Source organism: Acomys russatus, chromosome 8 (genome assembly GCF_903995435.1).
Source record: "Acomys russatus chromosome 8, mAcoRus1.1, whole genome shotgun sequence".
NCBI lineage: Eukaryota > Metazoa > Chordata > Mammalia > Rodentia > Muridae > Acomys > Acomys russatus.
Window position 1 is genome coordinate 72189039 of NC_067144.1, and position 24951 is coordinate 72213989.

The 24951-nt window shown below is 50.5% G+C and overlaps 1 protein-coding gene and 1 long non-coding RNA gene across 2 annotated transcripts; both read right to left on the reverse strand.

Annotated features, from left to right (window-relative positions):
• Nucleotides 1-2890: 2890 nt before the first annotated feature.
• On the reverse strand, nt 2891-20155 carry Setd4 (SET domain containing 4). Its single transcript, XM_051150385.1, has 8 exons — nt 19912-20155; nt 16888-16925; nt 11217-11305; nt 9355-9784; nt 7741-7915; nt 5681-5762; nt 4056-4136; nt 2891-3056 (listed from the first exon to the last, which is right to left on the reverse strand). The coding sequence occupies exons 1-8, from the start codon at nt 20066-20068 to the stop codon at nt 2891-2893; spliced, it is 1218 nt and encodes a 405-aa protein (XP_051006342.1). The 5' UTR covers nt 20069-20155.
• Nucleotides 14433-15167, reverse strand: LOC127192915 (uncharacterized). The gene is made up of 3 exons (XR_007831076.1): nt 14916-15167; nt 14803-14859; nt 14433-14688 (listed from the first exon to the last, which is right to left on the reverse strand). It is a non-coding gene; the product is annotated as an uncharacterized LOC127192915 (long non-coding RNA).
• Nucleotides 20156-24951: the final 4796 nt, after the last annotated feature.

The following is a 24951-nucleotide window of genomic DNA, read 5'->3' on the forward strand; positions in this document are numbered from 1 at the left end:
CAGCCCGCTGAGAACGCTCTCGTCTGGCCTCCCCCTGCACTCTGCACTTGCTGCATCTTGTTCACAGCCTGCTGAGAATGCTCGTCTGGCCTCCCCCTGCATTCTGCACTCGCTGCATCTGGCCAGGCTCCACAGAGGGAGAACTGGAGCTCTGGGAAGAAGGGGCGTTGGAGGAAGCAAGGACTCAGGCAATGGCTGTCTGAGGGACCCCAAACCTGTTAGTCTTAATTCCATTACTCATTTGGAAGTTCTCTAGGGTCACAGACTGTTTACATTTTCTGCCCCTTTCTCAGCATCCTGAGTCTTAAGGGAAAAAAGACAAAACTCATAGGACATAGGACAAAATGTCACTGTGGCTTCAATGGTAACTGTGGAGAGTGTGTGGGTGGTTGCCTAGGAGATTGCCAAGTTCACTCCCTGGCAGGAACACAGAACTGAACAAGCAGGAAAGACAGAAGAGCAAGCCTCAGAGAGTAGTAGCCATTTATACACTGGGGCGGGAGAAGCTTGAGGCTGGAAGTTCGCTAAGAGGCTGCTGGCTTGGGTAGCTGTCTCTGGGTCATCCCCTTTCCTCTTCTGACCCAATGCCTTCCTGTTGGCCACCATCTCAGGGAGCCTGTGCTAACCCTGCTTTAGAACCATGAGATAAACAGGCCTGTGCTCCCCTAGTGCAAAGGCCACTCAGGAAAGTTCCAGAGAAAAGCTGAAAACCTATGTGGCTCTTGGTCCTTCCCTTCACCCCCCACCCCCCCCACCCTACCCTCACCCCACCCCCCCACCCTACCCTCACCCCACCCCACTCTCACTCCCCCCACCTCCGCTAACAAGAGGCTGGTAGCATGCTATCTTCAACACATGCCTCAATGGGTCGCACTGGGCAGCTCCTCACCTCCACCCTCCTTCTTCCCCACTGATGCCCGTTTTTGCAGAGAATGACAAGTGTCACGCAGGCAACCTGCATGTCTGCCCGTTGCTCCTGAGGGCCTGGAGCCCTCCTCTGCTCCCTGCAGACAGCCTTCCCTGTGCTGGGAGCAGCCAGCATCCCATCCCAAGGAGACGCTCGTCAAAGTCCACTATTTGTAAGAAAAGCAGAGGGAGAAATATTAAACACAATACTGTTTAATATGAACCATCGAAAGACTCCAAATGGTGTCATATAAAAGTCTACTTATTCCAACCTCAGCAAAAATGCAGAAGGTGCACCGTCCACAGGAGGGAGTCACGTGGCCCGTGATGTCACGGGAAGGGCGCTAGTAAACTGCTCAGGATCTCAGCCGAAGCCTGGAGAACCTGCAGCTCTTCTGCCCGCAACGCTTCCACCAAAGACAGTTGATTTATCAGCGACACTTTGCCTTCCTTCATGTCAGAAACCTGCAAGTTATTTTTAAATGTAATAGAAATATACTATAAAATTTACTGTTAACTGATTTGAAGCAAACAGTCAGTGGCCTTAAATACCTTCCTCCCCTCCCAGTGTGGGATAAGCAGCCCTGCTGTTCACCCCCTCCCCTCCCAGTGTGGGATAAGCAGCTCTGCTGTTCACCCCCTCCCCTCCCGGTGTGGGATAACCAGCCCTGCTGTTCACCCCCTCCCCTCCTGGTGTGGGATAACCAGCCCTGCTGTTCAGCCCCTCCCCTCCCGGTGTGGGATAACCAGCCCTGCTGTTCACCCCCTCCCCTCCCAGTGTGGGATAACCAGCCCTGCTGTTCACCCCACCCCCACCCCGTGAGCCTGCCACTCTGGGAGCCTCCTATGAGGAATAATACTTGTCCTTCTATATTTTTCTTTTCATTTAGCATAAAATCTTCAAAGTGAACCATTTTTAAATTTTAATACATTTGCATTTCTTATAAATGAACAATTTCTCATTAAAACAAAAATTTATGAAATTTAAAACACACACATAGAAAAATACTTGAAATGTTGTTACTAAGAGATCAGGCAATGGTTTCTACCTAATAAAACAAGAGGCAAAAAGTATCAACCTAAGCACCCACCGATGGATGAATAAAGAAAGGATGAAGTACTTAGACGCTGGGTAGAGACTTAACAGAAGCAAGGGCTAGTGATGGAGCCTGCGTTAGAGTGTGGGCCTCGGCGTGAGGCCCTGGGTTCCTCAACGTCACAAAAAAAGGGAGTGGGAGTAGGAGACCCTACTCTTTGTGACAACAGAAACGAGCCTGGAGGGCACTGGGTTGAAGGAAATGCGCCAGGCACAAACCCAGAGCCCACATGTTCTCACTTACATGTGTAGAAAGACTGGTGAGCGGAGGCAAGACTGTGAAGCCGTCCCCCAGACGACAGAGCTTAGCTAGAGAGGAGGAACAACCCCAGACGCTCTGTACAGCACGTGACCACATAGTGCACGTCAAACACATTGTAAGAGCTCTGATCAAAAAAATAAATAAATAAAAGGACCTATGTGGACAATGTTATTAAACAGTTTAAGAAATTCCACACAGCATGTATGTATCACAGCACACTGGCCCACGCATCACAGGAGACGCCAGAGCGTGACACTGAGCACCAGTTTCTATTGCTGTCTGCTCCGCTGTTTCTGAGTCGAAGTCTCTCACCTGACCTGGGGCTCACCACGTGGACTGGGCCAGCTGGCCAGTGAGCCTTCAGAAATTCTCCTGCTTCCACCTAAACCCAGCGCTCTCTGCCTAGTCCCTCACCGCCGCACCTGGCTCCAGGCACACATGCTGCCACTCTAACCTTCATGTGGTGCTGGAGACCTGAACTCACGTCCTCACACTCACCACTGCACCATCTCCCAGCGCCACGCACATAACTTAAAGTGTGGGTCTGTGAGCAGTCAGACAGAGGCTCTACAGCACTGTGTCCCTGAGCCCACAGGCTCTGCTGGCAGCATGCAAGGTAAGCAGCCTCAGGACAGGGACCCTGCGCCCTGCAGCATCAGGAGACACACCTTGCACAGCACAGCCTGAGTCTCCTCGATGAAATCAGAGCATATTTTCTGGGCCATACCCAAGCTTGTCTTCTCATTTGCATCTGAGATTACTTCACCAAGGAGGACTCTTTTCCAGGACGTACTAGAAACAATATGGTCAGTAAGGTCATTTCAGGAGGTCCAGCGTTACTGGAGACAGCGTCCCCTGCAACAGCACATACAAGCCATGCCCCTTCTTCCTGAGCATGATGAGGCTCGTCCCCTAACCTGTGACGTCACTGAAGCTCTAAGCACAATGAGGCTTGTCTCCTAACCTGTGATGTCACTGAAGCTCTGAATGAAGCCACCAGAACAGAGAAGAAAGCAGCCAAGAGGCAATCACAGAGCCAACTAGTCTGTTCTTCACCAGCTCTGACTAATTTGTATTTTCATCACAATCCTGTGCCTGGTGCACAAGTAATTGGAGTCACACCCACCAGCTACAGGGGCACAAGAGGCAGAAACGTAAGAGACAGAGCGGGAAGGCAGACGGCAGAGGACTGAGCAGCCGAGACACAGTTTTTCCTAAAAGGTGGCAGCCATGACCACAATGCACTGCCAAATGCCCTCTGCGCAGGGATCCAGGGCAGCCGTTCTCACCCACAGGCAGAACCAGGGAGCAAAGGGTTCAATGCAAGAAGGGGCCAAGCCAAGTCCCTCTTCTTGCAAAAAGAATGAAGGGGGGACAGGCAGGAAATCTGGGAGTATATGAAGTGGCTTAGAATCGGGAGGTATGACAGTGGCTGAACATGCAGGTGCAGGCTCGGCTCACACACAGTGCAGGTGCAGGTACAGCTCACACACAGTGCGGGTGCAGGCTCAGCTCACACACAGTGCAGGTGCAGGTACAGCTCACACACAGTGCAGGTGCAGGCACGGCTCACACACAGTGCAGGTGTGAGCATGGCTCTCACACAGTGCAGGTGCAGGCTCGGCTCACACACAGTGCAGGTACAGGCTCGGCTCACACAGAGTGCAGGAGCAGGTACAGCTCACACACAGTGCGGGTGCAGGCTCGGCTCACACACAGTGCAGATGCAGGCACGGCTCACACACAGTGCGGGTGCAAGCACAGCTCACACACAGTGCGGGTGAGACTTACAACTGCTCAGCTTCCAGACACAACAACTTGAGAGCTGTGACTAAGCGCCAACATGGTCCGTCCCATCCAAAAGTCAGATTCCTACAAGAGAAAAGCAAGCAGCACCAAATCTGTCACTTAGAAATGACACATGCCTAACACTCGAGGAACCGAGGAATGGCTCTGAACAGGCACAATGTTAGGTCACTTCCTCCAAATGTGGAGCTGAGTCTGTGTTCACACACGCATGAGTTCTATGAGTGCAGCTGGGGTGACAGAGCAGTCTGTGTCACACACACACACATAGGTTCTATGAGTGAAGCTGGAGCGACAGAGCAGTCTGTGTCACACACACACACACACACACACGGGTTCTATGAGTGAAGCTGGGGTGACAGGGCAGTCTGTGTTACACACACACACACACACACACACGGGTTCTATGAGTGAAGCTGGGGTGACAGGGCAGTCTGTGTCACACACACACACACATGGGTTCTATGAGTGAAGCTGGGGTGACAGGGCAGTCTGTGTCACACATACACACATGGGTTTTGTGAGTGCAGCTGGGGTGACAGAGCAGTCTGTGTCACACATACACACATGGGTTTTGTGAGTGCAGCTGGGGTGACAGAGCAGTCTGTGTCACACATACACACATAGGTTTTGTGAGTACAGCTGGGGTGACAGCTGTGTGTCACACACACATGGGTTCTATGAGTGAAGCCGGGGTGACAGAGAAGTTTGTATGGTTCACACACATACATGGGTCTGTGCTCTGCTCTGACTGTTCTGGGCCGCACTGGATAGTTTCATGTCAACTTGACACAAGCTCCAGTCACTAGAAAGGAGGGTGCCTCAAAAGAAATGCCTCTTTTAAGACTGGGCTGTAGGCAAGCCTGTAGGACATTTTCTTAATGATCTATTCTAGAAGACCCAGCCCATTGTGAGTGGAGCCATCCCTGGGCTGTGGGTGGTCCTGGGTCTGTAAGAGAGCAGGCTGAGCAAGCCAGGGGAAGCAAGCTGGTAAGCAGCACCCTCCCTGCCTCTGCATTGGCTCCTGCCTCCAGATTCCTGCCCTTCCTTTGATGACAGTGTGGAACCTTTCCTCCCCAACTTGCTTTGGGCCATTGTGTTTTATCACAGCAATAGTAACCCTAAGGCAAGGTTGGAAAGGCTTTCCCAACCAGTTTCAGCAAGACATTGAACTTGTTTAGGGGCCTGGTAACTACACCACACAGTTTGCAGTGAGACAAATGGGGAGGCCTTGGTCATCCTGGAGAGCAAACACACACAGCACCCCGGCCAGCAGCCTCACAGTTGCTACATATGCAAAACCTGGTTTTACCCAGACAAGAGGCAAAGGGTGAGCTTCGGTCTTGGACATCTTACGGTTCCTCGTCTGTACCCTGATGCCAGGTGAATGTTCTCCTAGGGGTCATCCTGACCCTGACAGCCCAGCACCCTCCCACCTGACCCTGGCCCTCCTCACAACATGCATAGAACCGTTTCAAGCTTAACTCGCACACTCCTTGAGTGTCTGCAACACCAAACATAATTAAGCTAAAACACCTACAGCAACCAGAGCCCTGACTATTTCATGGAAACTTCCTGAAGGGATAATTTCCAGACAGAAAAGCACTTACTGTGTGAAGCCATGATCCTTCAGGATGGACATCTTCTTGTGGGCCTGCTTATCTGCTGGTGGGAGGCATTTAACCAGAACCTCTACGTTAAAGGGAGAAAACCTTCAGAAATTTAGAATATAGCTCAGACAGGGTGCACGCCCCTCCCCCTTGAGCTCACCTTCCCTCCCACTGGCCTCCCTGTATAACCAAGAGTGTCTCCTACGTCACACTAAGTGTCCCCTTCTGGGCAACTCTGAAATAGCAGATCCCTGGAAAGCTGTGAGGTTTCCAAGGCTGAGGACAGATCACAGGACGTGTAAAAGCCAGGCTCCAGCTCCATCAAGCCCATCAACAGCATAGGAGGAACCCAACAGAGGCCCCACTGGGAGACAGGGACAGACACAGGCTGCTTAAGAACACAGGGAGGGTGGCATCACTGTTCTACAGGCAGAGCCGAGCCGTCCTTGCAGCAGTGACTGCAGCCAGAGCGAACACAGGGAGAAAGCAAAGGGTCTCTGTCTTACTCTTGAGATGATGAAAGGCTCCGGTTCTGCAGCTTATGCAGAAACAAAACCAGGGATCTGGGTGTAATTCTGACAAAAGCAAGCCTGCCCTTTCCTCCAGCGAGGGCCTGCACCTGCCTGTCAGTTGTGCTTCCACTCAGCCAACCTGTAGGCTCTACTACATTTTTAAATGTACAAACAACTAAAAGTAGTTGCCGTTCAGCGGGTTTAGCTGGTCACTGGTACAGTTAGAGCCTCTGTAAGGCAACTGCAAGCCCAAACTCCAAGCTGGCTTTCTAACTCACTGTACAAGTCAAGTACCTGCTCTCACCTTTTTTGTTTGTTTGTTTGTGGGTTTGTGGTGGGGGGAGGTGAGATAGGGTTTCTCTGTGTAGCCTTGGCTGTCTTGGACTCCATTTGTAGACCAGGCCTGCCTCTGCCTCCCAAGTGCTGGAATTAAAGGTGTGCGCCACCACCGCCTGACTAACTTTTAAACAACTAATTGCACATGTTTATTTTACATGTTGCGTGTGTGCCACATTCTTGTGTGAGGTCAGAGGACAATTTGCAGAAGTCATTTTTCTTCTTCTACCCTGTGTGTTAGTTCACGGGCCAATCCACTAGCCCACTCCTAGGTTACCTAGCAACCTAATGGCATCACCTGCCGCCACAGGTGCCAGTTGCACGTCAGCAGCACACCAGATATAAAGGACCATCACTCCTCCCTCAGCCTCCCTTTCTCTCCACTTCCTGTGTCTAGGGCACGCCCCTTCCCCCATCTCTCTCTCTCCCAGGTCTCTTTCCCATTGCTCTCCCACTGTTTCTCTCTTTTCTTCTCTTCCCCCCAACACCTCCCCCCTCACTTCACTCCCTCCTTTTCTATCTGTTTCGCCTTCCCTTCCTCCCTCCTTCCACCTAAGCACTCACTCTCTCTCTGTCTGTCTCCCCCAACACCCCACCCCCGCCACCTCCACACAATAAATCTCCTCATACCAGATCTGTCATGTGGCCTCTGTATCTTTTTATATCATAATACTGTGGGTCCTTAGGATTGAACTCAAGTCATCAAGTTTTGTGGCAAGCCCTTTGCACACTGACCCATCTCACTGGCCCAGTTTGGGCTCTTCTGGCTTTAATCTAAGAAACATAATTGTTATTCTGCGTACAGGGTAGAAAGCATCTCCTTACACGGAAATGCCTCGAATACACACTGGGAAATGAAATCTCTGGCCGCGTGCTCGTGCTTAGCTGCTGATGTACTGCATAGTCAGTTTCTACGCATTTCTCTACAGTCTTGTCCCATCCACAGCAGCAGTGACATCTCAGTACAACAAAGGTTTCTGTCCCCTCCCAGCCATGGCTGTCACACTCATCTCCTAAGCAGCGCTCTCCCTAACGCATCTCAAGTCACCCTGAGCATTGTCAGTTCGGCTGCTCTTACTTCAACACAGAAATTCCGATCAGGAAGCAAGCCTAGTTCTGCCTGAGAAAGGTGAGTGTTGCCCACAAGGCTCTCTCCATTGCAATAGGAAGTAACCACTATACTGCGTCAGGGAGGACGCCACTGGCTCCAACCTTGGGGGACAGGAACGCAGGCGTGAGGATTACGGAAGGAGATGAAGCCATACTCCAGGAGCAGGCGCTGGTTATCATGGGGGCCGTAGCAGATGAACACCTCCCGGTGCTTCCTACAGTGTGAGGCTGCGGTGATCTCATAGCAGCCGGTTTTCTCATTGAACGCTGCTTTTACCTACAAGAGAAGGGTATGAGATTTCTCTTCTAGCATAGTCTAACAGGCTCACCGAGTTACCACGCTAGTTTAGTGATACACGGTTAGACCGCTCGGTGATGAGTCAGCCACAGGTGGGGATGCTACTGCTGCCCTTCAGCCAGTTTCCCTCCATCTCACCTCTACGCAGTGGTGAGGGAGGAAGTGCAGCCAAGGACTCTGAAAATAACCAAACATATGACTTCTGACTCTGGTCAGATAAAATCAACAGGGGTTGGTCTATCACAAACAGCCTAAGGAAGAAAATATGGTGCTGAGGCCTGTTGATTGTGAGACCCTACAAAGCCTTTACCAGCTCTGTGCTCTGGGTCACAAGGTTTTATTTGTTCATATTCCTTTAAGACTATAAAGGTCTGTGGTAGCTCAGGACCCCAGGCTCCCACCAACTAACTATGGTTGTGTTCTTCTTTGGGTGTCCATAAGATCACTGAAGTACCAACGTCCACAAACACAGCAATAAAATCAAGGCAAGGCTGCTGGGGACTGAGTCCTGTCCTGTATTGTAGGCCCTATGTGCCTGGTGCCGTTCACCAACATCGACCACAGAGCTGTTCACACGATCACATGCCAGAGGCCGTGGGAACCGCCTCCTGCAGAAGTGGCACACAGACAAGACAGACGTCATCCCAGGGACCTCCCTGGGTTCTGATCCTGGTCATAACAAGGTGACATTGATCCCTGCATAGTGACAAGTCTCTTAGGGGACAGCAAAGATACAGATCCCAACCCAGTGTACCCTATATAGGTTTCAGGTGAGCTGACAGGGCCTCCTCTCTGCCCTCAAGCCTGGCCTTTCTCACCTGGTCTATCAGCATGCTTGTCTCCAGGATGTACCATGGGGAAGGGCTGGGGAAGAAGGCATTGGGATTGTCACTAGTGGAGGTCTCTCCTGTCCACACAAGTCCTCAGGCCCCGCCCTAAGCACTGAGGTACAAAGGGGCACAGCAAAAACCCTCAAAGACTTCAGAGTTCATTGAGGCACAGATCTCTCTCTCTCTCTCTCTCTCTCTCTCTCTCTCTCTCTCTCTCTCTCTCTCTCTCTCTCTGTCACACACACACACACACACACACACACACACACAGGCACACAGCTATACCCCCAGGTGTAAAAGGATGAGGCAGGTTGGAAAGCTGGACCACACCCAGCCCTGAAGAACAAGAAGGATCTAAGTCGGCCTGGGTTGGTGAAAGGCACCAGGCTCAGCACAGGGCCCTGGAGGCCTGGAGGCAGCGAGTACAGAAGCGAAGGAGACCCCTGCTGGGATGCTGAGGAGCTGGGAACTGAGCCAGAGCAGATGCAGCCTAAGGGTTACCTCACGCAGGTTACACCTCCACTATAATTCCATCCTGATTCAAAGCCCTGTCTCTACAGCGGGCCACATCTCCACTCAGCTTCTCACCTGCACGTGTGGGCTGTGATTCAGCAGATCCAGGTAGGGAGCCAGCGCACACGTGTCTGGCTCTGCAGAAAGGCATTCGTGCCTCCTGGACCTCAGGTACACAGCTCTGGTGTTCACGGTGCACCAGGCCCACAGGAAGGCATGGTAGCTGAAAATGTTGTCGACAGGCTCTACAAACAGAGGCTGCAGGGTAGAGAAAAAGCCTCTAGAGGACGCGAAGAAGTCCTGCACATGGGCTCTCTGCTCGGCTGCCTTAGCCTTTAAAGGTTCCGGAAGAAGAGCGACCACTTCAGGCTCCAAGCAGACCGGGCAGGTGTATGACTTGGGCAAAATGTCCAGGTAAGGCTTCCATGGGGACTGATGACCCGCATGCTTTTCTGAGACTAAAAACGTACACAGAGCCAGCAGAGGGGACGGAGGAGGCTTCCACCTTGTGAAACAGAAAGACAAATTGGAGGTATTAAAGTGTGGACCTAGGCAGTTTGACTTACTTCAGAGGGGCCACACCCCACCCAAGACAGGCTGTGCCTCTCTGAAGAGCACCCGACATGTTCTGTGTTCCCCCATCAATGCCGATTCTGAGGCTAGTAGGTAAGACTCAATTTGGAAAAAATAAAATAACAAAATCTTGTTTCTAGCCTAGTTCTCTTGTTGAACGCTTTTGCTGTAAACACGTGGGTTTCACCTTGTAAAGATAACTACTGCAAGGAGCGCAAAGGGCAGGAAGATCAAGAGCTGCACCATCCAACACGGTGAGTGCTGGCTCAGATTTTATAGCTGAGTAGTACTTCAGAGTCGCCCTGTAGGGGCTGGAGAGATGGCTCAGAGCTTACCAGCACTGGCTGTTCTTCCAAAGGTCTTGAGTTCAATTCCCAGCACCACATGGTGGCTCACAACCATCTATAGTGAGATTTGGTGCCCTCTTTTGGGCTGCTGGCACACATGCAGACAGAATACTTGTAAGAAAGGAAGAGTCTCTCTTTAGTAACACAAGCTGCATTCCAGGTGCTCAGCGTGCATTTGTGGCCTACATCCTGGATAATAAAGCAGCGCATCCCCACCGTTGCTGGACGCTCTGCCGAAACCACCGTTATACGTTGGTAGAATCCTGTAGGCTTTGTTCCTAAACATACAGGTTCTAATACAAATCATGTAGCTGTGTTCTGAGCAACTACTCACAGCTCAGCTCCTGTGGCATAAGCAGACTCAGCAATACTATCATTATCTTTCAGAGTTCAGCCCTCGGCTACTAAACACTCTACTGCAATTTCTGAAATGCATCGGAGCAGCCTCCCTCTGCACAGGCCCATAAAGAACCGGTCGGTGAGGGGAGGACAGGGGCATCTACTTGAGTTCAGAAACAGCACAGTCTTTGAACCCAATGTAGTGATCTCTTCTGCCGAGGCTCGCTCTCACTCTGTCCTGAGGACGCTCCAAAACCAAGGCTCACCACCGTATGCCCAGAACACGGCTCTCAACCTGCACTGCCTGTCATCCTCCATTCCCAACTAAAGCTCTTCCCTAATGTCAAATCCATTCACAGTTCAAGAAGCCAAGCAGGTGCAACAGAGTGAAACTGAGGCAGTGAACAAGCGCCTGCAAGGCTTTCTGGGATGGAAGGCAGTGGGCTGCACTCTCGTCACGGGCAGCACCCATTTCATATTCACACCCGCATCCCAGGCAGCCTTAGAAACATCGTTCACAGTGAGCCAAGAACAAAGCTAAAGGAGACTACTCCTGCCAGTCACTCCAGTCTGTCTTGATCCAAGTCTAGCTGGGTCCTCAGGCCCTGGGCCACAGATGGCAGAAATGTTCAAGCAGCAGCATGAGCAGGCACCAGCGTGCAGGGTGTGGTCACTTACTTCTTAATGTAGGGCCCTAAGGCACTGTGGATCACAGTGTCTGTGGTGAGCAGACAGCTCTCGGGCAGTGAGATAATCGTCTGGCCCTCCTTGCAAAAGAGAAAGCAGTGTTTAGGACAACACCCTGAGTCTGAGTACTGAATCCCATCACCTCACACCAAGAGGCCAGAGCGCACACAGTGCGCTTCAGAGAGAAGCAAGGACTGAGTGAGGGCCATTCGTGTGACAGATTTTGGTTAAGAACTGTGGGAGTAAAAACTTTTGCTGTTTTAATCCCAGCACTCGGGAGGCAGAGGTAGGCGGATCACTGTGAGTTTGAGGCCAGCCTGGTCTACAAAGCGAGTCCAGGACAGCCAAGGCTAACACAGACAAACCCTGTCTCAAAAGAAAAACAAAAACAAAAACAACAACAAAAAAAACTTTTGCTGTACCAGGACAACCAATAATGGTTAGCTTGGGCTTAAAACTTAGTGTGACTAACAAGAGCCCAGCAGCACTGAGGTACCATCTCCAGGGAGAGCAGAGGACCCTTCCTCAGGGTCAGCACACTGTGGTCCAGTAGGGAACCAAGGCTGCACATCAAGCTGGTATAGAACTGGGTAAACAATGTGTAAGTCTTTGAGGGCATGAAGGGATCATGAAGAAGAGCTGAGTCCTGGCAATGTGAGACACAGGAGAAGCCACCGGAGGCTTGGCACTATGAGACTCAGAAGAGGCCACCGGAGGCTTGGCACTATGAGACTCAGAAGAGGCCACCGGAGGCTTGGCACTATGAGACTCAGAAGAGGCCACCGGAGGCTTGGCACTATGAGACTCAGAAGAGGCCACCGGAGGCTTGGCACTATGAGACTCAGAAGAGGCCACCGGAGGCTTGGCACTATGAGACTCAGAAGAGGCCACCGGAGGCTTGGCACTATGAGACTCAGAAGAGGCCACCGGAGGCTTGGCACTATGAGACTCAGAAGAGGCCACCGGAGGCTTGGCACTATGAGACTCAGAAGAGGCCACCGGAGGCTTGGCACTATGAGACTCAGAAGAGGCCACCGGAGGCTTGGCACTATGAGACTCAGAAGAGGCCACCGGAGGCTTGGCACTATGAGACTCAGAAGAGTCCACCGGAGGCTTGGCACTATGAGACTCAGAAGAGGCCACGGAGGCTTGGCACTATGAGACTCAGAGAGGCCACCGGAGGCTTGGCACTATGAGACTCAGAAGAGGCCACCGGAGGCTTGGCACTATGAGACTCAGAAGAGGCCACCGGAGGCTTGGCACTATGAGACTCAGAAGAGGCCACCGAGGCTTGGCACTATGAGACTCAGAAGAGGCCACCGGAGGCTTGGCACTATGAGACTCAGAAGAGGCCACCGGAGGCTTGGCACTATGAGACTCAGAAGAGGCCACCGGAGGCTTGGCACTATGAGACTCAGAAGAGGCCACCGGAGGCTTGGCACTATGAGACTCAGAAGAGGCCACCGGAGGCTTGGCACTATGAGACTCAGAAGAGGCCACGGAGGCTTGGCAACTATGAGACTCAGAAGAGGCCACCGGAGGCTTGGCACTATGAGACTCAGAAGAGGCCACCGGAGGCTTGGCACTATGAGACTCAGAAGAGGCCACCGGAGGCTTGGCACTATGAGACTCAGAAGAGGCCACCGGAGGCTTGGCACTATGAGACTCAGAAGAGGCCACCGGAGGCTTGGCACTATGAGACTCAGAAGAGGCCACCGGAGGCTTGGCACTATGAGACTCAGAAGAGGCCACCGGAGGCTGGCACTAATGAGACTCAGAAGAGGCCACCGGAGGCTTGGCACTATGAGACTCAGAAGAGGCCACCGGAGGCTTGGCACTATGAGACTCAGAAGAGGCCACCGGAGGCTTGGCACTATGAGACTCAGAAGAGGCCACCGGAGGCTTGGCACTATGAGACTCAGAAGAGGCCACCGGAGGCTGGCACTATGAGACTCAGAAGAGGCCACCGGAGGCTTGGCACTATGAGACTCAGAAGAGGCCACCGGAGGCTTGGCAATGTGAGACACAGGAGAAGCCACCGGAGGCTTGGCACTATGAGACTCAGAAGAGGCCACCGGAGGCTTGGCACTATGAGACTCAGAAGAGGCCACGGTGAAGGGGCAGCCTCTACTGTAGTAGCGACTCCAAGACACCAGAGATCCGAGGACCACGAAGTGACCACCAAGGGCAGCAGCAGGGGTAGAGTGGGAGCTGGCCTCAGCCTGCATGACAAGCTGTATGTGTTAGAGATGGCAGAGCCCAGAAGGTTGTGAGTGAGCCCCAGGCGCCAGACAGTGAGCTACAAGATTAGGGGATACAATGCAGGACTTTGGTTTTGATTAAGCATGATTGTTTTTATGCTTTGGTTCTTCTCTTTAGGGGTAAGAAAGCATTTAACTTTTTTTCTAAGTCTCAAAAAATCTTGTTTATTGTAACAAATATTCATGGCATTCAACAGAACTCAGAATTTCTTTGAAACAGGTTCAAATGTATAAAGCTAAATTAGCCAACATAAAGCATTTTTAAAAAGAAAAGGAATTCAAAACACCGAAAGATACACTTTATATTTTAACGAACAAAATATAAAAATGAAAGCCAACTGAAAAAGACAACTAGGTAAAAGATCTAAGAACGTCAGAATCTGTGCACACGACTTCACTGCTGCACACCTGAAACAGGCCCGATGAGAATCAGAAGTCTTGCAAGACCTACTTAGAGGTTAAAGAAAATTACTGAAAATGTGTCTAAATATTTTATAAATAGTATAAACAAACATAGCCCATTATATTTTACCTTGCTTCAGGCTCTTTCTTAATGCTGCATCAAATCTCCTGCACAGGGGTATGCGTAGGCCTTGAGGCTGCACCCCACTTCCCTACAGTGTGACCTACAGCACAGGTGTGACCAGGCCTTGAGGCTGCACCCCACTTCCCTACAGTCTTGTCCAGGCCCGCTGGACAATCAACTGAGACCCTCAGACCCCTAGGGAGAGAATGGGGGACAAGAGACGCAAAGAACGGACAGCAAGTCAAGGAGTCTGATCAAGCTGACAAAATTTTATTTTCCCAGGCTGCGTATATACTTTAAAAGCAGGATGTAGGGAGGGGGGTGAAGAGGTGAGAAGCGATTGATCTTGGCTGCAGCTGTGCAGGATATCAATTATATCAATTAGGGTCAAGGAGAGGGAGGTAGGGGGATTGAGCTCATAGCTAGCCACATTCTGAGAAACCACGTCAGAAACCTGGTTGACTGAGAGAGCCAGGCCAGGTGGGTGTCTAGGCGACCGTGACCATAGATCCATATCTGGATCATGAGAAGCCGAGAGCAATAAGGTTCCAGGGTGATTGTGGAGAAGCCTTTGTGAAGAGGAGGAAGTGAAGGAAGAAGGCCTGAGAGGACCTAAGTTTGTGGAGCCAAAGCAGTTTGAGCTGAGCAGAAGTACAAAGCCACCCCTGGCAGTGATCTACAGCACAAGTGTGACCAGGCCTTGAGGCTGCACCCCACTTCCCTACAGTGTGATCTACAGCACAGGCGTGACCAGGCCTTGAGGCTGCACCCCACTTCCCTACAGTATGACCTACAGCACAGGTGTGACCAGGCCTTGAGGCTGCACCCCACTTCCCTACAGTGTGACCTACAGCACAGGTGTGACAGGCCTTGAGGCTGCACCCCACTTCCCTACAGCGTGACCTACAGCACAGGTGTGACCAGGCCTTGAGGCTGCACCCCACTTCCCTACAGTGTGACCTACAGCACAGGTGTGACCAGGCCTTGAGGCTGCACCCCACTTCCCTACAGTGTGACCTACAGCACAGGTGTGACCAGGCCTTGAGGCTGCACCCCACTTCCCTACAGTGTGACCTACAGCACAGGTGTGACCAGGCCTTGAGGCTGCACCCCACTTCCCTACAGTGTGACCTACAGCACAGGTGTGACCAGGCCTTGAGACTGCACCCCACTTCCCTACAGCGTGACAAGCACAGCCCCTCAACTCACTAATCACACTGCGCATCACTGTGGACACTGGACTTTGGGAGTCCACCTCTCATCAAGTGTCCTCTTCAAATTGTATTCTACCTCGGTGAGGTCTCTAATGTACGTTAGAAATTTTCATCTCTTGCGTGAACATTTATTTCCTTGAATGGATTTCTTTTTTTCTTAAGAGAGCTGCTCAGGGAAGGGTCATTTCTTACCTAAGGTGTCCAGACCCCAATAGAAACAGAAATGCCAAGTAATCTCAAAGATTTACTGTTCACTTACTTACTTCTTTCCGAGGCTGGGTCTCTCTATGTAGCTAGCCCTGGCTGGCCTGAAACTCACTATGTGAACCAGGCTGGTCTTGAACTCCAAGATTCGCCTGCCTCTGTCTCCATAAAGGTGCACACCACCAGACGTAGCCTTGAAACTTCTTGATTTTTCCACTACAAACACTACCATTCCCCACAGAAAGGCCGAGCTGAACTAAGAATGTTCCCGGGTCCTCAGAGGTCACGGGCTGTGCTGTTCGCCTTTGGCCACATTCTTCTCGGGCCTGCCGCTCTGGAGAACATTCGTGCAGTGGTCTTCACATCCTCACACAAAGCCAGAGTTTTCCGAGTGAGCCAAGGGCAACACCTTCTTCACTCCACGGCTCTGTGCTTGGAATTCCTTAGGGGTGTTAGCATTCTCACAAAGGAAAAGCACAAATATTAGCTCTGGGGCGTGAGGTCCGTGGCCACGGGGAAGCTGTGAAGGACTTGCCACTCACACTTACAAGCCAAAACGGCTCCTTGTCTTTGCCCAGGAGTGAGATCAGCAGAAAAGTCTGCACCTGAGCCAACTGCAGGCTGCCTGGAGAAGCCGCCATCCTGCTCAGCGCCGAGCCCAAGGGCTGCAAGGTATCCTGAAACAGGAGCCCCTGGACAGGCTAGGAACCACATAGCCAGACCTGCTTTTCCAATACTGCTGCGTCTCATTTAAATATTCCAGCATCTTCGCACTGTCCACGTTAAGTTAGCACACCAGGGAAGTCCAGCACTTTTAACTGGCAGGTCTAATAGGCAGGTCTAAAAGCTGCCTCAGCTAAATCTCATTTCAGTTGTCTTGGAGAGCAGCTGTAGCTAATGCAATGTTCTGCATTACGGACCCAGTCCTAAAGGCCTGCACACAACAAACAGCTGTAGCATTCTTTCCCACTTCAGTTACAATCTTCGCACAATGACCAAAGAACCTCATTAGTCATTAATTCTTGGAAGGCCACGTTCCATGAAGGAGAACAGGCAAGGCACAGAGGCAGCTGGGGAGAGGGGAAAGCCTGGGCAAAGCTCCGCAAGCTGTGAAAAACAAGACAGGAACCGCCCACAGCACAGATCCTGCCTCCATCACTGACACAATCTAAGCTCTCACAGCCGAGGCTACCCTCATCCTCCTCTTAAGAGTTCCAGTCACAGGGCCAGGGAGAAGACAGCACGCCTCATGCCTGTGCAGCCCCTGGGGCGGGACCACAGGGTGACAAGGAGCTGAAGTACACAGGCTTGTCAACGCCAATGCTGGGTCAGCAGCTTGAGCAAACTCAAGCTCCTTTGCATGACCCTAACGAAAGCACAGCCATTTGGTACATAAGAGCAATGGCCACGGTGGCGAGGCTCTCGTGCCTCCTCACAGGCGGAAGACAAGGACTCACCTGCAGTGGCGTCTTGCTCATCAGCCCTCTTCCTGTTCCTAGAAAAACCAAAACAACGGAGGATGAATGCTACTTTCCCTTGGAGATCTTGGCGACCCCCTTACAGACTAACGAAAGGTCAAAGCAACATGACCCTGCAGGTGGGGTCCCTCAGCCTTCCCTCCAGGGAAGATGGGGCAGGAAGCTACTCTGGAAAAATGACCTGGCCCTTCAATGGCAAAGCTGGGCCAAGAGCTAAGGACCAAATGCGGGGGCAGTGCTGGCACTGTTGTCCCAGTGAGCAGTGAAAACTGTACGTGCCACAGCCTGAGAAAGGAACTCACTGCCCATTCTTCAACACAGAGAAACAGAAAGTTAAATAAACTAACTGTCCTTGGCCAACAGTGCAGTCCGCTCACTAAACCAGCAGAGGCCTTGACAGAACATGGGCCTGCGCGTGCTGTAAGAATCCAAGGAGCATGTCAAGCCCAGAGCATGAGCAAGGGGAAGCCAGAAGGGGAGACTCCTCATGTTGTCTTGTAATAGAAACTAGCACAAAATACTCTGCTAAAAGTACTTTACATAAAAGCCCAGCAACCATCTGCTCAACTCTAGACTCACCCTGATCTTGTGACTCTGTGGGTCACTGTGTAACCCTTCCATTTTACCTTTAAACCCTCTGCCCCCCTGAACGCATCCGTAGTTCACTCTGGCAAAACATTCAGCCCCTATAGCACCTTGAGTGACCGCTAGCTCTGCTGAGGTCACTGGCAGCTCAGTCACCGTTGGAACTGACCCACATGGACTACCCTCATGTGCATCACCTCAGTCAGCCAGAGACACATACACACAGGAAATCATTTACCTGGGGAGCTATAAGAAGTTAATTTACTCCAATTTAAGCTACCTAGTGGCCAGAGGGAAAAGCCAGCAGCATATGCTTTTAGCACTAAGATTAGAGACAGCAAGCCATGTGGTGTCCACAGCGTGCCCTGTTGTGACCAAGTCCTTTGGAAAAGCATCTTGGTGAGTTCGGCAGTTAATCTTGTCTGCAGGTGCATGTCCATAGCACACTGCCCAGCTCCTCACAGATTCCGAACTGATGTCAGCCTAGCCTCCACAAGAAGCTCTCAGATTCCAGACAACATTAACCTGCCTCAGTTAGGACCGTGCAAGTCCATAGAGAAACACATTGGAACTGCCTAAGGGACAGCGTTTGCTGAGGTCCCCACCAAGGGTCCTGGAGCCACAGAACAAGCACCCTCTCACCCTCAGAAAACTGCTTTCTCACTGGGCCTGAGACAACCGCATCCTCGTGCATGCTTCCCCAAGTCCTGACAGACCCCAGGGCATGTGGGGGAGCGCTGTGCTGTGCGTTTGAGGACTCAGCCAAGCTCTTTCCTTCAGGCTGAGGTTCTAGAAACACCCAAACGCCTGCCTACCTGACAGTGTCAGGCTTGATTCATTTCAAGGCCGACCACTCTACACTGACTAGCCAATAAGGAAGCTCACCCTGGAGAGAGGCACTCTCCTCCCAGCAGTCCCTGCAGTCTCTGTCTGCACGTGGAAACCACAGAGTGTCCCCGTCCACACTAACACGCGCATGGATGTTGCTACTGTCCCAGTGTTGCTTATGCCTTTTCTAGGTGAGACTTTCACAGCAGATGCCTTGGCATTCTGGCTGCTACACTTCCTTCTTTAGAGATGTTCCCTGATGCAGATGCTATGACACGTATCCTTTGGGGCTAGGTCCCATGGCCTGTTCATCTCTGCACTGTGTCCAGCTGTGGCCTCCTGTGATGGGGTGTGAGGTGGCTAGTGTTAGAATTCTGCTTTAGTCTGCTTACCTGTGATGTCATTGCCTACCTGCCATGGGGGCAGGGCCCTGCCCAGTATACAAAAGGACCGACCTACCTCGCCCCCCCCTCTTATCCCTTACTCCCTTTCTCTCTACCTTTCTCTTTTCCTCTGTCTCTGTCTCTCTCTGGGGTACCCCTCCCCCCTTTCCTTCTCTCCCCATGCTCATTTAATAACCCTCATATAATACAATATCTGTTGCCTGGCATCTTATTATCTTATCATCTTTTCTTCTTTTAAATCATGACAGCTGGGCTCTGCTTATCAGAGGGTGCACACTGTTTAACTTTCTGGGTCTGGGTTACCTCACGCAATATGATCTTTTCTAGGTTCATCCATTTACTTGAAAACTGCACAATCTCATTCTTTACAGCTGACTAGAACTGCATCATGTACATAGCCACATTTCCATTACCCACTCATCCTTGGCTTGTTTCCACGGCCTGGCTGCTGTGAATGGAGCAGCAGTGAGCGTGGCTGAGTAAGCGTCCGCGGAGTCCTTGGGACGTATGCCAAGGAGCAGCTACAGCTCAGTGGTACGGCACATGCCTGTTTAGCTTTTCTCAGAGGCTCCGTGAACCCGCACGCCCTCCCGCAGCGGAGGAGGGAACGCACTTCTCCACAAGCTCACCAGCACTTGTTGCAAGGATTCTGTTGGCATTGGCCGTTCTGACTGGGATGAGATAAAGTCACAAAGTTGTTTTAAACTTGCTTTTCTGAAAGTGCTAAAAAAGATGGATGCTTTTTTTTTTTTTTTTTTTTAAATAGAACCTTGGGTTCAGGTCACTGGTCCTGTCAGCCACAAGGCTCCCTAAAGATGAGTCAGGTGATGGATGCCCTCCCACGGCTCTCTGTCTCTCAAGGGCTGCCCTCATCATTTTTCATTACTTATTTACTTATTTATATTTTTGAGACAAGGTCTCCTTATATAGCCCTGACCAGCCTGGCGTTTACCACGTCGCCATGCCCACCTCTGCCTCCTGAGTGCTGGCCCTGTGGCTTCACCTTGTTCTATCATTCTACTTTTTCAAATGTATTTTTCCCCCATTTGTCATTTCTGTCCACAGATCACTGTTCTTTGGACAGTAAGGTAAAGTACAAATGGTGACATCCACACACAGGAAGCCCAATACAGAGCAATACATGTGTTTCTGTGGGAATCACCTCCGCCCTCCACAAGACTCTTACCTGGAAAATACGCAGGTACCAAGCCCGTGTCTTCAAACTTCCTTTCTTTCAGCCATTTCTTTAGCTCTATAAATTCAGACCTGTAGCTCTCATTCACTGTCAGGAGAGAAGAGAAATACCACAACTGACACCACTGTGTCAGCTGCCAGCCCAGCATTTCAAAGGTGTAAATCTGATGATCATAAAAGGAATAAAGCTCTCTGAAAATGAAAATGATACATGCTAAACAGAAAAGCTATTCGCTAAATGATTATTTGAACGCATACACAGAACATGCACAGAAACATCTGATAAAATCTAATATCAATGTGGTAAAAATTATCAGTAAATGAAGACAGAAGGGAACTTCCATACCCAGAAAAATAACACGGAACAAAAAATGCAAGGGTGGGGCTGAGCAGGGGGGAACAAGGTGAGGAGGGGCAAGGCGGGACAGGGTTGGGGAGGGGAGGGGCTACAGCCCAGGAGTAGAATGTCTGTGGCCCTATGTTCCAATCCCAGCACTGCCACACCTCTGCCATATTAACTATGAAAAGCTAAGTGGCCTCCTCCTAAGATCGGGAGCAGGGTAAGGTATACTGGCTATTTAACCAGTGTACTTGGGGAAATAAATAAAAACATACAATTGGGAAAAAACAAAATTATTTTGAGAACACATAAGCACAATCATGGAATATCTAAGACTATCAAACCAGCTACCAAAGCAAATGAGCTTAGCAGAGTTGTAAGATACAAATCAATACATGAAAATTAACTGTACTTCCATGGACCAGTAATAACCACAAATTCAAATCCCCAAAATGCTATCCAAATAGGAAATTCTTAGTAGATAAATATGTATAGTCTCAATATATATGTGTGTTCAGGTGTATGATGTGTATACACACATCAACAGCTATAAAATACTGCTGAGAACAGTAAAGATACACAGTAAACACGGCTTTCGGACCTTATGCCTCTTTTAGTTATATGTTGAAGCTCTCATGCTAGTTGGAAACAGACCCTGAAGAGAACGACCAGGGTAAAAGCCCTGGGTGGCCCTGCATGATGGGACTGGTGGCCTTAGGAGAGGGTGGAGGATGTACCTCACTGGTACAGCATGCACTTTTTATACGTGCGGCCATAGATTTGATGGTCTGTGCCCCTTTCCGAAAGTGGGAAGAACACAGATGTCCTCACCGCCTGAGGACACGTGAGAACCAAGCTGGCCACAAGGCGGGCAGATAGCCCTTTCCAGGAACCGAGTTATCCAGAACCTTGGTGTTAGATTTCCCAGCCTCTACATGCTAATGTGCTGAAGCTAGCCAGTGCATGTCATGCAGTGATGGTGACCCAAGCTCGGCCTGAGAAAAAAACAGATCAAAGCCAGATGAACTTGGTTGGCATGGTGGCACACACCTTGGTCCCCAGCACTTGGGAGACAGGAGGACCAGGAGTTCAAGACCAGCGTCAGCTACTAGTAAGTTCAGGACTTGGGCTATGGTGAGACCTTGATTCAAAACAATAAAGAATGGGGAAATACTTGAAACTATCAATATAGTAATAATTGGGTGTATGTGTGTATATGTTTAGCAAGTTAGGCATGGTGGCCCACACCTTTAATGCCAGTACTCAGGTACCAGAGGCAGGCAAATGTCTGTGAGTTTGAGGCTGGCTTCGTGTACAGAATGAGTTGAAGCCCAGCCAGGGCTACACAATGACATCCTATCTCCAAAAATATGAAAACATATGGTGAAGGGGCTGGAGAGATGGCTCGGTGGTTGAAAGCACTGACTGCTCTTCCAGAGGTCCTGGGTTCAATTCCCAGCACCCACATAGCAGCTCACAACAGTCTGTAACTCTAGTTTCAGGAGACCCAATACCCTCACACGGACACTCATGCAGGCAAAACACCAATGTACATTAAAACATATATATATATATATGAATGAGGAATTAAAATACCAATTTAACATAAAAGGAAACACAAAAGTATAAACAGAAGAATAAAAAGCAGGCATTAGACATAGAGGGGAAAAAAAACCAGCAGATGGAAGAAAACCATCAAAAGGCAGCGTCTACAGGCTGGTTAAAGTGTATCACGCCATCAGTCCAACACACTTTACATTCAGAGAGAAGAGAGGCCAGAGCAAAGGGACCAACAAACAGAAGCAGAAACCCAGGGAAGAGCTGCAGAGAAAGAGCAAGAAACAATGAGTAATCCCCTCAGAGTGTAGGAACGCCATTAATAAGTGCTCCTTGGGGCTGGAGAGATGGCTCAGAGATTAAGAACACTGTTCTTGCAAAGGTCCTGAGTTCAATTCCCAGCAACCACATAATGGCTCCCAACCATCTACAATGAGATTTGGTGCCCTCTTCTGGCCTGCAGGTGTATATGCAGGCAAAGTATTATATAATAAATTAAAAAATAAATAAATAAATAAATAAAAGAAGCGCTCCTTATGAACACTTTGAACAGTGTTCTGAGGGGCACTGTGTGGGCAGGCCGTCCCTCGCACCCAGGGACAGCAGTCTCACCTCCTCTTGAGTCGGAGCTGCGCCTCCGTCTTCGAAGTCGCCCCGTTCTTCCTCTTCGTGTCTGCATATTAAAACAGGCCCTTCTGCTTCACGTGGAGCCTCTGCGTCCTGCTCAACCTAAAATGAGCAGAGTCTCAAACTTACTTTCTGGCTGGGTGAGAATCAAAGACCTCGGTACTTTTAGGTAAACAAATACATATCTCAGTGAATGTTTTCATTTTTTAAGAAAAAGAGCCTTTTTTTTTTTTTTTTAAACATGCCATTTTTTAAAAAGATTTATTTTACTTATTATGTATACTTACTACACACCACCAGCAGAGGGCACCAGATCTCATTAGTTGCTGGAACTTGAACACAGGACCTCAGGAAGAGCAGCCAGTGCTTTTAACCTCTGAGCCATCTCTCCAGCCCCAAAATTCCTTTTCTTAAAAGCTTTGTATACCAATGTGTTATTACCAATCCCTAAATCAAGATCATTTCAGTAACAAATCCCCATTCTGGGTGCCCTCCAAAACACTGGTTCTCAGCCAGGCGCAGTGGCGCTCACCTGTAATCCCAGCACTCAGGAGGCAGAGGCAGAAGGATCTCTGTGAGTTCGAGGCCAGCCTGGTCTACAAAGCGAGTCCAGGACAACCAGGGCTACACAGAGAGAAACCCTGTCTCGAAAACGCAAAACAAAAAAAAGCAAAAGAAAGACAGAAATCCAGAGCAGTAGCAACCCGCCAGCTAAGCCGCCCGCGCAGTGTTAACCATCTTGTCCAGTGAGGGTGGAGCCAGAACTCCCGGGCCTGCGAGCATTCGCGCCAGCCGTGACTTCCGGTCACGACTTCCGGTCGCGCCGGAAACCGGTCGGGATCCACAGAATCGGTAAAGCCCTACCGAACCCCGCTCCCGTTACCCCGGCAACGCCAAGCCAGCCCGAAAGTCCTCCTGTGTACCTCGGGAACCGCGGCGAGCAGACGCAGATGGCTCCCCACGCTGCGGAGAAGGCGGCGGCGAGCCGGCGTCTCTGCCGGCCGCGGCGCGCATGCGCAGTTCCCAGGCCTGCACAGGGCCTCCACCTGGAGCCGGCGCTGCCCCCACCCCCACCCTTCGCCCCGTGCTCCAGAGCCAAAGGGGAGTCTTTCCCCACCACGTCCTTTCTTCCACCAGGCTGGCTTACCTGGTCCCCACCTGGCCCTGCCCTCCAGTTCTGGCCATGCATGTCGTGATGGGGCGCAGGAGTCACTCAAAGACCAGAGGTCAAGAGAAGGCACTTTACGTGCTTTAAGCTAAGGATGAAGAAGGGAGAAAGGGCAGATGAGGAAGTTAGCTGTTTTTTGACACTGCGGGGTCTGTTGTCTCTTTTTGCAACCACTGGGTGACAGGAGTAGGTGTCATCTGCCTCCCCACCCCCACCCCCGCAATCTCCAAATAGCTAAGTTTGAATTCACTGTCTGGCTAATTCCTGCAGGTAGGAGCGTCGTTTTGCAGAGTTTTTGGTCTGGGGTGACTCTAAAAGAAGTGCTGTTTTTACTTTGATTGTGTGTTGGACCGAGTGATATCAGTGAAATGAGCCAAGAGGAATTTCCGTTTAAAAAAAAAAAGGGTTACGTAGGTGTGATGGTGCAGGCACTGAGGAGGAGACAGAGGCAGGCGGGTCTCTGTGAGTTCGAGGCCAGCCTGGTCTACAGAGCAAGTCCAAAACAGCCAGCTCTACAGAGAAACCCTGTCTAAAAAAAAAAAAAACCAAAGTAATTTAAAAGTTAATTAAATTTATTAATTGGTTTTAAAATGTAAGGATAGGGAGGATAATGAGATGAGGACAGGTTGAGTACTGGGAGGAGCCAAGATGGACGCAACCCAGGAGCTCATCCTGAAGATGAGACTATGGTTGGCCTTTTAGTCCCTGGTCCCTAAGCCGCTGGGCCCCCACATGAGCCACCTTTGATCTGCTGGTGTAAAAACAGCCTTTGTTCCTGGAGGACAACGTAGGTCCCTCTGCGGGACACAGTAAGGAGCCAGCCCCACCCTGGTGGCGAAGAGTCAAGGCCATCCTGACCAGCTTTAATCTGACCTGAAATGTCTTAAATAAACTGAGGCCATTTCTAATGCAAGGTCCAAATAATAAGCCTAGAATGGTGGAGGATCCTAGCTTGGTTCGCAGAAGTGCAGAGTAGGAAGGGGCCTGGATTAGCTTCCCAATGGACCTAATCATCGTCCTTGATGCTCTGCTGCAGCTTTGCTGGGGTTTTTTGTTTGTTTATTTTAAACAGCAGCACCTTCAGCACCTTCAAGGTTCCTTGTCCACCATGAACTATCACTGAGTGACCCATGCACTGAAATAACTCAGTGTACATCCGGCCCACGCCAGCATCAGAAGAGCGTGCCTAGTGCTGTGGAAATTGCAGCATGCAGGGTATGGCTTCACCTACAGAGCACTGCTGAGCACTGAGGGGCAGTGAACCGGCATTTGCTCCAGTAAGAGCAAACAAGAGGCACCCTTGTGCCAATGGCGGTGTTTTGTGTCTTTTTTATTTATTT

Excerpts from the sequence above, each read along its gene's own strand:
- Setd4 (XM_051150385.1), bottom strand. The coding sequence starts at position 20,068 with ATGCTGGGCTGGCAGCTGACACAGTGGTGTCAGTTGTGGTATTTCTCT. Across the intron at positions 9,785-11,216 it reads TTAGGGCCCTACATTAAGAA|GTGGAAGCCTCCTCCGTCCC; the intron begins GTAAGTGACCAC and ends CTGTTTCACAAG. Across the intron at positions 3,057-4,055 it reads TGTCTGGAAGCTGAGCAGTT|TACGTCCTGGAAAAGAGTCC; the intron begins GTAAGTCTCACC and ends TATTGTTTCTAG.